We start from the raw sequence: 15061 nt of genomic DNA on the forward strand, positions 1-15061 counted from the left end.
CTTCAAGAAAACTTTCCCAGGCTACTGTAATTTTAATTTCACTCGAAAGATCATCTCCAATTAACTATACTCAAAAAGTCGTCAAACTGTATATACGCTTTGAGCCAGCAACGTTACTAGTGGGCTTATATCCCAAAGAGATTTTAAAGGAGGGAAAGAGCCAAAATGTTTGTGGCAGCTCTTTTTGTAGTGACTACAAACTGGAAATTGAGCAGATGCCCATTAACTGGAGAACGGCTGAACAAATTGTGGTATATGAATGTTATGGAATATTATTGTTCTGTAAGAAAAGACCAGAAGGATGATTTCAGAGAGGCTTACATGAACTGATGCTAAATGAAATGAGCAGAACCAGATCATTATACACTTCAATAATACTATACAAGAACCAATTCTGATGGAAGTGGCCATCTTCAACAATGAGAGGATCCAAATCAGTTCCAATTGATCAGTAATGAACAGAACCAGCTATACCCAGCAAAAGAACACTGGGAAATGAGTGTGGACCACAACATAGCATTTCTACTCTTTGTTACTGTTTGCTTGCATTTTTGTTTTTCTTCCCAGATTATTTTTACTTTCATTCTAACTCTGATTATTCTTGTGTAACAAGACAACAGTATAAACATGTATACATATATTGTATTTAACATATTTAACATGTATGGGACTACCTGCCATATAGAAGAGGAGGTGGAGGGAAGGAGGGGAAAAGTTGGAACAAGTTTTTGCAAGGGTCAATGTTGAAAAATTACCCATGCTTATTTTTTGTCAATAAAAAGCTATTTAAAAAAGGATTATCTCCGATTATTCAGTTAAGTATTTTGTTTGTAATTAGTAGTTCTGTTGTTATCTCCTTAAATGAATTGTAAGATACTTGAAAACCAGGACTTTTTAAAAAAAAATTTTTTTTAATGCTCAGCATGAAGCAAAGCACATGGCACAAAACATTCAATAAATGCTTCTTTGAGCCTATAATTCTACAATTTGGGTCAGTTGATGAGGAAGGGGCCACCTTTCTTCTACACAAATCTGGTTTCTCTGATATGGGCAGGCAATGTCTTAGCATCAATAAAGTTCCAGTCCTCTTTTTAGTAAAGATGTGCAGTGAGCTAAGGATACAGTCCAAGTCAGGAATAGGAATGGAATTGAAAGCCATAGTCTTTGTACCCAAATTCATCCCAACTCAAAGTGAAGAGATAAATGGGTATGACTATGAAATGGTTTCAAGTATGTCCTATAGCACAATCCACATACAGATGAATTTGTTTCTAGGTGGAAACAGTTTTCTTATGACAGACCCACCTTTAGTGAGATTTCAATATATGCACTTAAAAAAAAATCTAACAAAACTTTAGAGTATTATACACAATTATTTACAATTATATTTCTAAAAATTGTGATGTTATAAAAAGCATTTATAAGAAATAGTGGTGAGCAGAAATAAAATCTGGTTTTGAAACCAGGAATACCTATGTTCAAGACTCACCACCAACACATACATAATGGCTGTGTTGAAGCTGGGGAATACATTATTATTATTATAATACATTAGGTAACTCCTTAAATTGTAAACTGCAAAGTTAGTGCTGATTTGAGTTTCCTTACTTGAGAATTCACTATTATAATGACAAAAGACCAGTCTTGTCTCTCTGTTAGAGTTAATAAATTTTTAAAAGAGGAAGATAGTAGGGACAATGAAAATGAAAAACTGACAGCATTTAACGATTGACCAAATTATGGAAAATGAAACAAGATGTCAAAAATAAACTGAGTTTTTAGTGAGGGCAAAAAAAAAAAAAAAAAAAAAGATGAAAAGAATTAAGATTCATATGAAAACAAAAAGAAAAATTAGCAAAGTTGAGTGGTTTGGAATAAAGATACACAACTCATTTTAAGAAGATACCCAAGTGGAAACATTAAAAAAAAAAATTGGAAATGGAGAATCAGCATCTCAGAGAAAGAAATAGATTTAGGAATAGTCTGCACAAATCTAATATTTGAAACTATGAGAATAGCTACCTTTCCAGGAATGATTATGGGCTAATAATCAGAAGATCACATTCTAAATGTTGAAAAGCAATTAAATTTAAAGGGAAAATAGATGAAACTTTACTAGCAAAGGAGACAAAAAGAAAGAGTCAATAAAATAAGGTAAGCAGAGCAATCTTCTGGAACCCGAGAAGAAGAAAATTCCAAGAAGGAAGGAATAAGTGTCAAATGCTTTTCATGTTATCAGGAAACTTAACTGAAATCAGATCCATAAGTAGATTATACTCTGAATCAAGCTTTCATATAATTTGATAGTAAGTGGGATAAAATGACAATATTGAGGACCAGACAATGATTCTTTAAATTCTCAATAATGAAAATTTCAAAAAGCCAATGAAATAGCAAGGATTTATGATAATCTGCAAGTGTATAGTAAAAAGTGCTCAAGGATGAAGCTAGATTTTCAAGGAAATGAGAAAGAAAGATTTGACACAAGACAGAGGGAGAGGTGAAAGAGCCAACTCATTTAGAAATGGATTTGAATTAAGTGGTAAGATAACAAAATGCTGACAATGAAGTCATTGAAAAGCTTTCAATGTTCAATATGATATATTTACTAAACCAAGAAAAATGTTTCAGCATTATCAGCTGTAATACTCGAATGATCCACAAAACAACCTTGTATATGCCAAGTATTTAAGTAACCCCACATTACAGAGGATAAGGATGAAATTGCGTCTGAGTCACTAAATGACTTACCCAGAAAGAATCCAAATTTTCCTGCTGCCTCTTAAAAGGTACTGAACTAAATAATTTTAGGGCATTTAATAATTAATTATTTAATGGTTTTTTAATCTAATAATTTTATTATATAAAACATATTAATATTCTATTAGTTTCATAATTATAATAACAAGAATACCACATTTCCAAACATGTTCTATTAATGAAGGCCAATGTGCTATGCTGAATGGCCTAAATAAAAAAAATTTTTACAACAGGGTAAGGAGTCAAAATAGTCTCAAAAGTGATTACTGTTCTTTTTTAAGAAAGGGCACTGGATACATAACAAAAGCACCAAGGAAGAAAAAAATAGGCAGGACCAAATACTTTCTTGTTGTCGTATAAATTTTTTGCTGTACTGTTTATACAAAGAGTAAACATTAGAATGGAAAATTAGCACTGAAATCTTAAAAAAAAAGAATTAAGAGGTAAATATTTTAACCTATAATTGTATAGGACATAAATATTTATAAGAAGTAAAAATGAACATTAATACTGTTATGTGTTGGCAACTAATAAAGCATTGTTCCAACCAAGATAATGAAATTCAGGAAGTTTTCTACCAACATGAAAAATTACATAATGATCTACTATATTATAACAGAGCTAATGGAAAGCTAAGGGGTGGAAAAAACTTTTTAAAAATACAGACTTCTCTTAAAAATCAAATGAATTTCAAAGGTTTTACATATGTATGTTTCATACCACAACTAAGAAAAAACTGTATTAGGGTATATGAAAAAACTGTATTAGGGTATATGAACCCAAGTGAACTGTTGAACTTTAATGACACAGAACTTTAAGACAGGATTTCCTTTATACTACAATGACCACTAAATATTGACCAAAATTTAATATTGATTTAGGAATGTCGTGAAATTTTTTGGAAAAGGATGACGAGAAAGCAGTAATATAATTTTCAAAGCCACTTGCACGACAGCATTTATATATATTTGTTTATAAGATAAGACAGCTACTACTAAAATAGTAGCTAGAAAAAGGAACCATTATTGGTTATTTACATTCAATTTGTAAAAGAGATAAAAGTTCATATTTCTTTGGTACTTTATGGTTTTAAAAGATCTTTCCTCATAACTCAAGGAATTAGGATAAGTATTTCTTTTCTTTTACAAAAGACTAAGAAAAGAATAGAGGAAAAAATGACCTTTTATACTTGTATTTATTTTTATTATTATTATTTTACAGTTTTTAAATGACTTATTTATACTTACATAATTACATATATCTATGTATGTATGTAAAAGTAAAATAAAGAGAAGGGTAGACAAATATTTCAATAATAATAGTTAAGAATGATTGAAGGACTGTAATCATTGGTAAATAATGATAACGATAATGTTAAGGTTTGCAAAGTGCTTGACATATCTTGATTCTTGGAGGTGTTAGTATTCCATTTTATAAATGAGAAAACTAAGTGAAACTAAAGTGAAAGGCTAAGATTATATAACCATTAAATTATTGAGGTACAAAAATTCCTCACTCAAAGGCCAGTAACTCTACTAAAATCATCAAGCTGCTCATTTTGACATTCTATCTTCCAAATATTCCCGTTCCTCACCCTTAGTATTATTTTGCCTATATTTTTACTATAGAATCAATTACTATAGATGTTTGCATTATCAGTTAGTATATACTTTTCCTTTACTTTTCAGGATAGTAAACAAATGAAGTATTTGGCTGAAAGAAAATTCCAATTATTAATAAAGAAGCTAGCTCTTTTGGATCGCTCTCCAATCAAGGAAAGCTAACAAAGTGATAAAATGTTTCTAATGTAATTTGGCTTGAAACAAAGAGCACAAAGGTTTTCTTTCCACCATAATTAAGATTTTCCCTAAGACAATATACTTAAAAGCTGATAAAAGAAAGCTTCCTTTGGTTGAAGAATGGTTAAAAGATTTTATTTAGACCTTAAATCGCTATAACTTGATCTTAAAAAAATACCTCCCTTTAATTCTTATAGCGTACTGAATTCTGGTAAATACTTGGCCCAAGAAAATAGAGTCAGTAGTGACATACATTAAAACTTCATAAAGTTAGTGCGATTACATTTGAAATGTAAATTAAGTATATGGTGAACTTTATTCAGTGTTTTAATTAAAAGCATGAAGTCATGTAACCTAAATATCAATCTAACTTCTTGCACATATTTTACAAGAAAAACTTACTACTACATAAACTACAAACTGCTCACTACAAAATCTAGCATTACAAAGTTTTCTTTTAAAAGTTTTAGAGTAAAATTTTTTTCTGTATATCTTTTAAGTTATAAAAAAAAAGGAAATGGGGCAATATGTGAAAAGCTCATCTAATATAAATTGACATTGCATAGAAGACTAAAAATAAATAATTATTATATTTAACTTTAACCATGGTTTTTAACCTACCACCTATCACAAAGTTTATTGATACTACAATTATAAACCAAGCTATAGAAAGAAAAAGATTATTTCTAAAGATGCAGCAAAAATTAAGTTGTGAGATATCAAATAAGCATAACTTTCAGATATGCCACCCTCCAATGCCTTAAAATTTTATTTAAAATAAATTTCCCCTAATATGTCTTAAGGGCAAAAGAGAATTTAGTATATGTACCCCAAATCTGCTAAAACTTTCCATTCTTTCCTATATTTCAAAAGTACCATTACTTCAATTTCTATGTCACTATATTGTTAAACCCTAAGAAAGATACTTTCACTAATTAATAAACAAATACAAATGAATTACTTTCAGATAAGCAAAATTGAAATACAAGAAATAGAAAATATACTCCTCCCCCTTTAATGGACTGAAAGATTCCAATCAATGAACAAAGTCTAATAATATGCTCTAAAGTTTCAATTTGGGTACATAACAAGGGTTACTTCCTAGATTCAAGAAGGCTGATAATTTTCAAAATAAAGCTTGTGGGTGAAGGGAAAAAACAATAAACTTCTAGACAATGTCTGCTTTAATTCAACTGTTATTAGATGTAATAATTCTTCTTCAATTATTCTTCAATGGCCTAAAACCTTTTATAATTCACAAGACTCCTTAGACCTAACTACGGAGTCACACATGAACCAAGAAATACAAAGGAAAACAGTAATTATTGGTGGACAAATTCCAAAATAAAAACTTTTTACCATCTACTTGTGTATAGATAACTCATAACAACTTCTTGGTTATAGGTTACTTAATTCTTCTTCCTAAAGGGCTGATCTAATCATGTCACCAGATAACCCTTCTCCAAACACATTGCAATAAATAAGCTCCAGTTGTTCCCTGTTATCTATAGAACAAACAAATACTTTTTTTGATTCACCCTTCCTTCCAAATCTACATATCCTTAAGATTCAATGAGAATGATCTTCTCAAGTTAAAACACTATTCTATTTCCAGACTACATTTTCTCAGTCTCCAATGCCTAAAACAGTTTCCACTCCTCAACCTGACCCCTGGGGCTTCCTTCCGAGCCTTAACTAAGTTAGACGTCTTACAAAAAGCTTTTCCAGTCCTCAATATTAGTGTCTTGCCTCTAATATGATCTCCAATTTATTCTACATAGTTATTATTTATGCCCAATTAAATATTGATTGTCTCATCATTAGACTGAAAACTCTTAATAACTAATAAACAGGGACTGTTGGGGTTTTTTAATTATTTTATTTAAATTCATCCCACTAAAAAAATAGTGCTTGGCACAAACCAGGAATTTAATGCATGTGCATTTACTAGACTTGATTTATATTTCTGGATCAATAATCTCTACTATAAGTTATGTCCCTAAGAAAGAGAAATTAATTTTAATAGTCATTGGGGGGAGGAGGTACGCTGAGGCAATTGGGGTTAAGTGATTTGTCCTGGGTTATACAGTTAGGAAATGTTAAGTGTCCAAAACCAGATTTGAACTTTAAATTTAAATTTATGGGGAAAAAGCTGACCTTTGTTATAAAGAATATTTTAAGGGAAAAATTAGTGAAAAGGAATAGCTAAGCTAAAATAAAGCAGAATATATAACCAGAAGATAAAAATTAAGTCTCAAACCCTCTTTACCTGTCACCTAATTATGATGCACCCAGAAATCAAACAATTTATTTCTGATATCAAAATAATTTTTCTTTTTACTAGGGTAATAAATTGAACATATAGCTTTTCTAGATAATATGTGGGAAATCGAAGCAAATTTGCTTTACAGAAATTCGAAATTATTTAAAAAAAAAAAGATTGTATACTTCACTGAAGATCAGCATAACATGAAACAGTGATAATAATTTGTAAATAACAAATTCACTTTTTGTTTCTTGAGTGAAAACACAAAAATCCTAAACATCCAGAAATCTTAAAACAAGTTACAAAACTACAGTACCTAGTACTTAAAACAAAAATACACACCCTTCTCAAATCTGCCCATTATTTTTCATGAACTACTATTTAAATTTCTCAACAAAATAAACAAACCCAAACACACAAAGGTCTTTTAAGATGCTTACATATATGCGACTTCACAAAATAAATTTAACATAAGAAAAGTATTAAAATGGGTGGGGGTGAGGAGGTTTTAAAAGTAGAAACTAAAACACACTTACCTGAGTTTCATACAAGTGGGCAATGTGAAATTGAACTGCAAAGGATCAGGGAAAGTAAAAATCAATTACAAAAACCACAACAGTTAATAAGTATTTAAATATATAACATTAATGGGGGGGGGGGGGGAAAAAAGGAAAACGTAAATTTCCAATAACTACAGATGAAAAATTAGCTTTATTTTAAATGCATTATAATTTATATAAAGCTTGATGAATAAATAAGATCTTCAGAAAATAAGATCCAGACTATTTTGAATAAGAGATTCATGTTTATGATTCTGACCTCAAACAGAAATCAAAATATTTTACAAAGAATGTCAGCATGTCAAATATTTACTTCTTGATAAAGTTTTTAAAAGTGAGATGCTACTAATTAGCAAATACAAAATCAGATAATGAAATGGTCAAGAGATGTCATTTTTCCCCTTGTTTTATACCAGATTTCATTTGAATGTCATAAAATCTTTTTAACACTCCCTCCCCCCTGCCTCAAGACTAGAGAATGAACACCTATATGGATTTGTTCTATTTCCATTTTATTTAAAATTTATATTTTACTAAAAGAGTTTTTTGGGGGTGGGGATGGAATATATGGGTAAAGAATGGAGATAAAAAAATGACAGGAGAGGATCAGAGATAGGACCCTACTTCCCAGTAATAATAAGGCAATTGGGGTTATAATAATAATAATAAGCTACTTCCCAGGGAGGAACTTCCTCTACCCAAAGCCAGCTATATTTATCTTCAACTTAAAAAATTAACATATTCTTACTCTATTTACTCTTTTTCTGATATGGACTCCTCAGAATGTTTTTACGTTAATACTATATTATGAAGAGAAATATTATACTGATATACTATCTAAGTATCACCTTTTTTTTTTTAAAGCAAGTTCATAGATCCCCAAGTTAAGAATGTCTTTCAAGAATTGCCATAAGCTCTGTGAGTTTAAAGGACTTGCCCCACATCCACAGTGAGGATCAGAAGCGGCATGTGAACAGCCAGGTCTTCCTAATTCCAAGGCCAGCTTTCTTATCTACTACTCCATAGAAAGAAAACAGAGAACTTAAATGTTTTATATGACAATCTTAGGAATTAGTATTTTATCCTAGAAGTAATAAGAAAAAATACACTAAAGTTTTTTATTTTGAGAAATGATGCATTCAAACCAGTGATTGAGATTATTGTGGCAATTATGTGAAAGATAGATTGGAAATTGAAAACAGGAAGAAATGAAAAGGTTGTTATAATAGTTTAGGCAAAAGATAATCTAAGAATGAACTAGTCATCAGAGTGAAGTGAAGAGAATGGGATAAATGACAAACTCTGAAAGTTGAAAATTAAAATTTAAATTCCTGGCATCCAGTTGGATAATAGGGAAATGAGGCAGTCATTAAGTCAAAGATGGTATTATGACTACAAAACCTACAAGGTTGGTGGCATCTGTAATAAAATCATGGAAGTTTGGAGGAAAAAGAACAAGTTTAATAGAAAAGATTATGTTTGGGTTATATTGATTTAGAGGAAATAATTTAACAATCAAATAGAAATGTGCAGGAGGAAGTGTTGTAGATTCTAAATTGCATTTTGTAAAATAAGAGTATGAAACATAATTCTTTCTCAGGAGGAAAATGAGCAAATACACTGCCAGTCAAATCAGGATTTTTTGGTCTTCTCTCCCAAGCTTCTACAATACCCAATTCCCTTTCCAACAATGGCCTATATCAGAGAAACCAAAGTATGTCACAAAACACTCTCAGTTTTACATGAAAAATCTGAAACTCACTAGCTATCACAACTAGCTACCTATTAGAACATGATGTTCTTAAGAATTTTTTTGATATTTTATTCCCCTTTGCAAATAATCAGTTAAAAAATCCAACTGTTTTTACTAACTACTAAATATATACAACATGGTAATGTGAAATAATTGTTGGACATGGAACCAAAAAATTCCTAGCTCCTATTTTCCCTTGAAGAGTACAAGTTGTCTGATCGAGCATTCATTTAAACTCTATACATGCCATTTCCTTTATCTATAAGACCGTGGCCTAAATATCAATTATTGTTTTCATTTGAATCTGACCATTATTTTATTAAACAAGATGACTTAGTGGATAAAAGAATACAAGGGAGTTCCAAAACTTGAAGGAACATAGCATCTCAGGTTTGTAACTGGCAAACATTTTGACAACTATAGAATTTAGGATAGGAAAGTTGTCCTGGATAAACATTTTATTATTTCTCCTTTCAATTAAAAAGAAACAAACAAAAATACTTACAAAAACAACAAACCAACCTCCATTTCTCATTACCATATCCTGTGTAGATTTCTGATTACTGTAAATTTCTTGCAGCCAAAACAGCAGCAAAAAAAAAAAAAAAAAAAAACACACAAAAAAAAAACACCACAACTTTCTCTTATAAAAAATTCCAAAGTCAAAATGAAATTATTTGGGAATGGAAAAATTATTGAAACCTCTTTATTAATGATCATGAACTGATTTGTCAACATTAAAAAAAAAGTCAACTAAAGAGACAAATCCCTGATTTAGTAGAAGGGTATATCCGTCTGTGTGTGCATCTGTGTGTGTAAATTAAAACACACACACACACACACACACACACATACCCCCTAAAAAACTCATTAGGCTTGTCAGAAAATTTTCCACCCTGGCTTACTACCACTAGGAGTTCCCATTTTCACTTCATTTCCTATAGTTTACAAACTGTTTGCTGCCTAATTTCCTCTTTAACTCCTTATTCAGAAGTTCCAAATCTCACCATCCCCATTGCATTTGGATTGTAAGGATTGGTGAAAGCAAAATAAAGGAACAGGAATTAGTGGAGAAGGGGGAAACTACCATAATGGGATCATGCTACTTTTTTGGAATCCTATCACCTTGTGCTGAACTCTTACTCTGTATCTTGGGCTTAAGACTCAGAAAAGTGTAATAAATATCAAAAGCAACCCATCTTATTGCTATCAGATACTTTACTAACATTCCTTTCCTCACCCATTAGTGTTACTCCTTCTAAGGACAAGAAAAAAATGTGAGAAGAAAAACATTTGTACAGTTCCTCAATTCTTCCCTCCCCTCAATTACTCTCAATCATTACTTTCAGTTAAGCAATTTCAAAGCTATTCCTTTCTTCTCAATAATTACTTTTTCTCTGTATTCCTAGCAACTTTTTACTCCAACACTAAAAATCTGTCCCTCATTCCAAAAGCTGGAGGCCTAACTCCTTATACATCCATGTCCACTTGAAAAATTTCAAAGCTGTCAATGGATGAGATGAAAGATTGGAAAGGAGAGGTATCTGAATTTAACTTAGATGTTCCTAGATGTTCAAAAAACTCTAAAATCATTAATGCAAATAAAAAGCCTTGAAGAACAGTTAGTTCTATAAAACTTAGTACTGCACCTTATATAAATATCTCACCATGTAATTTTTAACCAACCAGTTCTGTGGGAAACTGGAATTGGTCAGAAACACCCAATTTGCTACTGCATGCAATATATAAGTAAAATTTTCAATTGCTTTTAGAATACATTACAGTATAACAGCCATATATAAAATGGTGATGAGGGAAAGGGGAGATTGTGCTGCAGAAGACAAAAAATGTCTTTTTGATAAAGTTCAGAATATAAGATCATTAGGACTAAAAACAATACGAATTTGTAAATATTTGAATTTAAGTGTAAATTATATTAGTGCACAGCCCCCCTCCCAAATGTATATTACAAAATTTAACAATTGTTATTCAAAGTATTCAAAAGATTTATTTTATGCATCTTTTTTCTTCATCAATATGATTATCACATCTTAGAAAAAGGAACAGCAACATCTCTATTTTTTTCTGTAAAACACTTGTTTCCCAACTATTTTTCACCATCAATGTGCCTAAAAATGAGTAAGTACTTAACAATTCATTGATTCTACTGCTTATTCAAACCTTATAGAATCAATAATAATCTTCATATATGAATTTAAAGAGGGAAGATAGGAAATAATTTCTAAGTGAAACAAAAAGAAAAACCAATAGAAAAGATTTAATGTAAGTTTTCAGGGAAAGAGAATAGGATTACTAATTAAGTAAATTATTTATCTGTCAACATTCTAACATCCTAAGGAGTAACAGTAACCCATGAAAATATTGTTCTATGCTATAAGACAAATTGATGCTGTAAGCAAATCTATTTTGGATTTTCCCCTCTTGTTTTTGTGCTTTAAAACAAAACAAAACAAAAAATAAATTAAGATTCGCTAAAGAAAAACGGGGAAAAAAAATTATCGATTAAATTTCTAACAAACTTAATTAGTACACCCCCCAAAAAAAACCACTTTTCTAAAATATGGAGGTTGACTAAGATTTAGAGTCATTTCACAAATGATATTCATTTTCAAGAAGACATATGAATGAATGTAGAACTGTCAGGATGAGGCAACTGATGATAGATGTTGAGAGTGAAGGAAAACAAAATCAAAAGATTTGTCAAGAAAAGAAAGTCAAAGACACAAAGTTTTCAAACCTGAGTGATTGAAAGTATGATCATCAATAATATCAAATCTGTAGTTGGAAGGATGGGTCAGTTTAAAGGGGAATATGACAAAGCCTGATTTTTAAAAAGCTGCATTTGAACTTCTATTGCCACATTTACATGGACAACAAATTGAAGAAGAAAAGAGATTAATCAAAAAGAGACAGAAAGAAAATATTTAATAATCATTTACATCAAAGTAATAGGTAAAGCTGCAAAGGTAAATAAAATAACTAAAGAAGAGAGTATGGATAGAGAAATAAGAAATTAAAGTAACAGGACTTGAGAAATCTTTGTCTAGGGATGCAAGAGAATTTAGAAGCTGTCTGCACTGATTTTATAAATAAACAGAGCTATACAAATTAAGGGATATTTCCAAAGACATACAAGAAGTAGATTTAATATCTAAAATTCAAACTGAGATGCTGTCTCCTATTCCATCCCCCTTTTTAAGAGCATACTGATATCAAATTAATAACATTTCAGAGCATAACAGATATAATATAAACAAAGATCAATTCAAAGTATATATGAAAGTCAGTCCCAGCTGGCAAAAGATAACCCAAGGAATTGGAAAAATAAAGCTCTGGCCACCAGAGGGTGGGAAATGATGATGTGAGAGAACAGCTAATCAACCAATACACACAGGAGCTGATAAATAAACAAGATGAATTTATGTAAAAGGATAAAGCATATTTATATTTAAAAATAAAATAAACTTAGAATAGTCAATATGATATGTCAACATCAATTAACTAGATTTTGGTCAACTGGCTTTGGAATTTAATCATATAATGCTTTAATGGGGGAAAAAATGTATGGTGTGTTCAAAAAGAAGAAGGAGAGGGAGGAGGAAGGCAAGGAGAAGATTTATAAATGGACTTTTGGAATAAATTTGCTTAAAAATTACAAGTTGAGGGGCAGCTAGGTGGCACAGTCGATAGAGTACCAGTTCTGAACTCAGGAGGAGCTAAGTTCAAATCTGGTCTCAAAAACTTAACATTTCCTAGATGTGTGACCCTGGGCAAGTCACTTAACTCCAAATGCTTCAGAAAAAAAAATTACAACTTGCCTGTAAAAATGTATATTTCACATTAGGCACACCTCACTTTCCAACACAGATATGTATGGGGCTAATTTTTGCATATCCAATTTTTTTAAAGTACTACATAAATTTTTTTTTAATTTTACAAATTGGTGAAATCTTGTGAAATTCTCTTAATTTCAACAACCATTTTAAATGTGTATGCTTTATAAATGCATGCTTTGGTATATAGAATTTACTTTAAAATGACACAGTCATACTACTGATCATTTTAGTATTATAAATTTAGAGTTAGAAATGACATAAAAGCCCACTAGGTCTACTTATCTTATAGAATGTCTATAAGAAGTATAAGTAGAACAGAAATTTTTTAAAAAATCAAACCTTAAATCACTTTTTTGAAGTCAAAGAATATACTAACAGATTACAAGAAATGTGTGTAAATTTTTCTTGTTCAATCTTTACATTTGAAAGTGTACATAAAAAAATGTATTATTTCTCATTATAGAACTCACCCTATTTTATCTCTACACGAAAATCAGTATTTTAAATAAAGATTGGCTTAAATTTTTGCAATAATATTCCAAATTTATTTCATTTATATGGAAAGTATTTTTAAATCTTGGCTGTAAGTCAATGGCTAAGTTATTAGAAAACTCTCTTAAGTAATTCTTAAGCAAATATAATATACAAACAAAATACTCCATATACTAATAACATTCATGAGAATTAATTTGTCTTAAGAGGGCGAAAGTCTACACAAAGCACTTTGAAAACAAACAAAAATACTTAATGACATCTAACTCTGAAGATTAATTACAAAAAAGGAAGAATGAACATATAAATTTTTAAACAAAATAGCCTTTGTGACAACATACATTGTATACTTACCATGGTAAGAATGAGAGATGTACCACTTATGATTAGCACTTTTGTGTAATATGTTTTCTAAAATAATGATGCAGGATAAAAATTAAAAATATGTTTCATAAATGTATATTTCTCAATCCACATAAAGTCACTTTTCAACTAGTGGGAACAATTTTAATTCAACAACCCACTTCAGTGGCACATCTATTTTAAACACAGACTCTTCACAGAAACTGGTTTCACATGTTCCATTTGTGCAAGCTAGGTAGCCATGGCAACCGAGACAAGGTTAGATTCAATAATTCTGGAAGGAAAAAGCTACATAAAATACCTATTTCTCCTAATGATAGCTGTATTTCAGGAGCAAGTATTTTAATATAAGTGATATTAATATGAGGTGGGGAGAAATGGGGAGAAGCATAATACTGAAAAATACTTACTTTCAGCATTGGACAAAGTGCAGGGATTGCAGTCAACCAAAGCTAATTGAAAATGCTGTTAAAAAGAAAAAGTAAAGTGAGAAAATTAATGCTTGGTTTCTGGATTAAAAATCCAATGCTAACATGTTTAATGTGATAGAGAAATACATTTTATGGATAGAAAAAATTTTCAGAAAGCATGTATACAAAAAAAGAATTAAACACTTTCAAATGTTATTTTTTAAACTCAAACAAAATTAGCAAAAATTTGAGTTTTTACTCAGATTATGGTCATGAAAATTTACAGGTGGGATACTTTCTGAAAGAATAATAATAATATTATTAAAATGCCATTTAAATTATTAAAGTTAATTTAAAAACAAAAGGGTTTGGAGATAAAAGATACTTAAATCTAGAAAAAAATGTAAATTGAATATTAAGATGGACATAAAACTTTAATTATCCAACAGTACTTAAAAGTTTAATAAATTTAAAAGTAGTTTGGAAAAATTAACATCATTGTATAAAATGCTTAAATTCTTTACATAACTTTCAGAAACTTCAAATTATCATAATATTCAAATTCTTCACGTCTATACAAAATTATTTTAAAGTAATGATTAAATAATTTTTAAAACACCTAAACTACAAATAAAATATTCTGAATTTTTATAATAGCATTTCCAAATTATAATAATTATAATACCAGTTTAATGAGTATACCTAAAACTCAAATGTTTAATAATCTGTAATCATTAAAAAACAAACAAACAACATCAAAAACAATTTTATTAGCCAAACAACTAAATGCCTTTGAATTCC

General features: G+C 30.0%; 1 protein-coding gene across 9 annotated transcripts in view; it reads right to left on the reverse strand.

Annotated features, from left to right (window-relative positions):
* Nucleotides 1-15061, reverse strand: part of KDM6A (lysine demethylase 6A) — a 241436-nt gene that overhangs the window by 79254 nt on the left and 147121 nt on the right. For 5 of the 9 annotated variants that reach the window (XM_031959372.1, XM_031959371.1, XM_031959368.1 and 2 more), the window contains 3 exons: nucleotides 14261-14315; nucleotides 13842-13898; nucleotides 7362-7396 (listed from right to left, as the gene is read on the reverse strand). In XM_031959372.1, the coding sequence (XP_031815232.1) occupies nucleotides 7362-7396; nucleotides 13842-13898; nucleotides 14261-14315 (147 nt within the window). The remainder of the gene's footprint in view (nucleotides 1-7361; nucleotides 7397-13841; nucleotides 13899-14260; nucleotides 14316-15061) is intronic. The other 4 variants (XM_031959375.1, XM_031959373.1, XM_031959370.1 and 1 more) reach the window with 1 other exon arrangement.

Source organism: Sarcophilus harrisii, chromosome 3 (genome assembly GCF_902635505.1).
Source record: "Sarcophilus harrisii chromosome 3, mSarHar1.11, whole genome shotgun sequence".
Taxonomy (NCBI): Eukaryota; Metazoa; Chordata; class Mammalia; order Dasyuromorphia; family Dasyuridae; genus Sarcophilus; species Sarcophilus harrisii.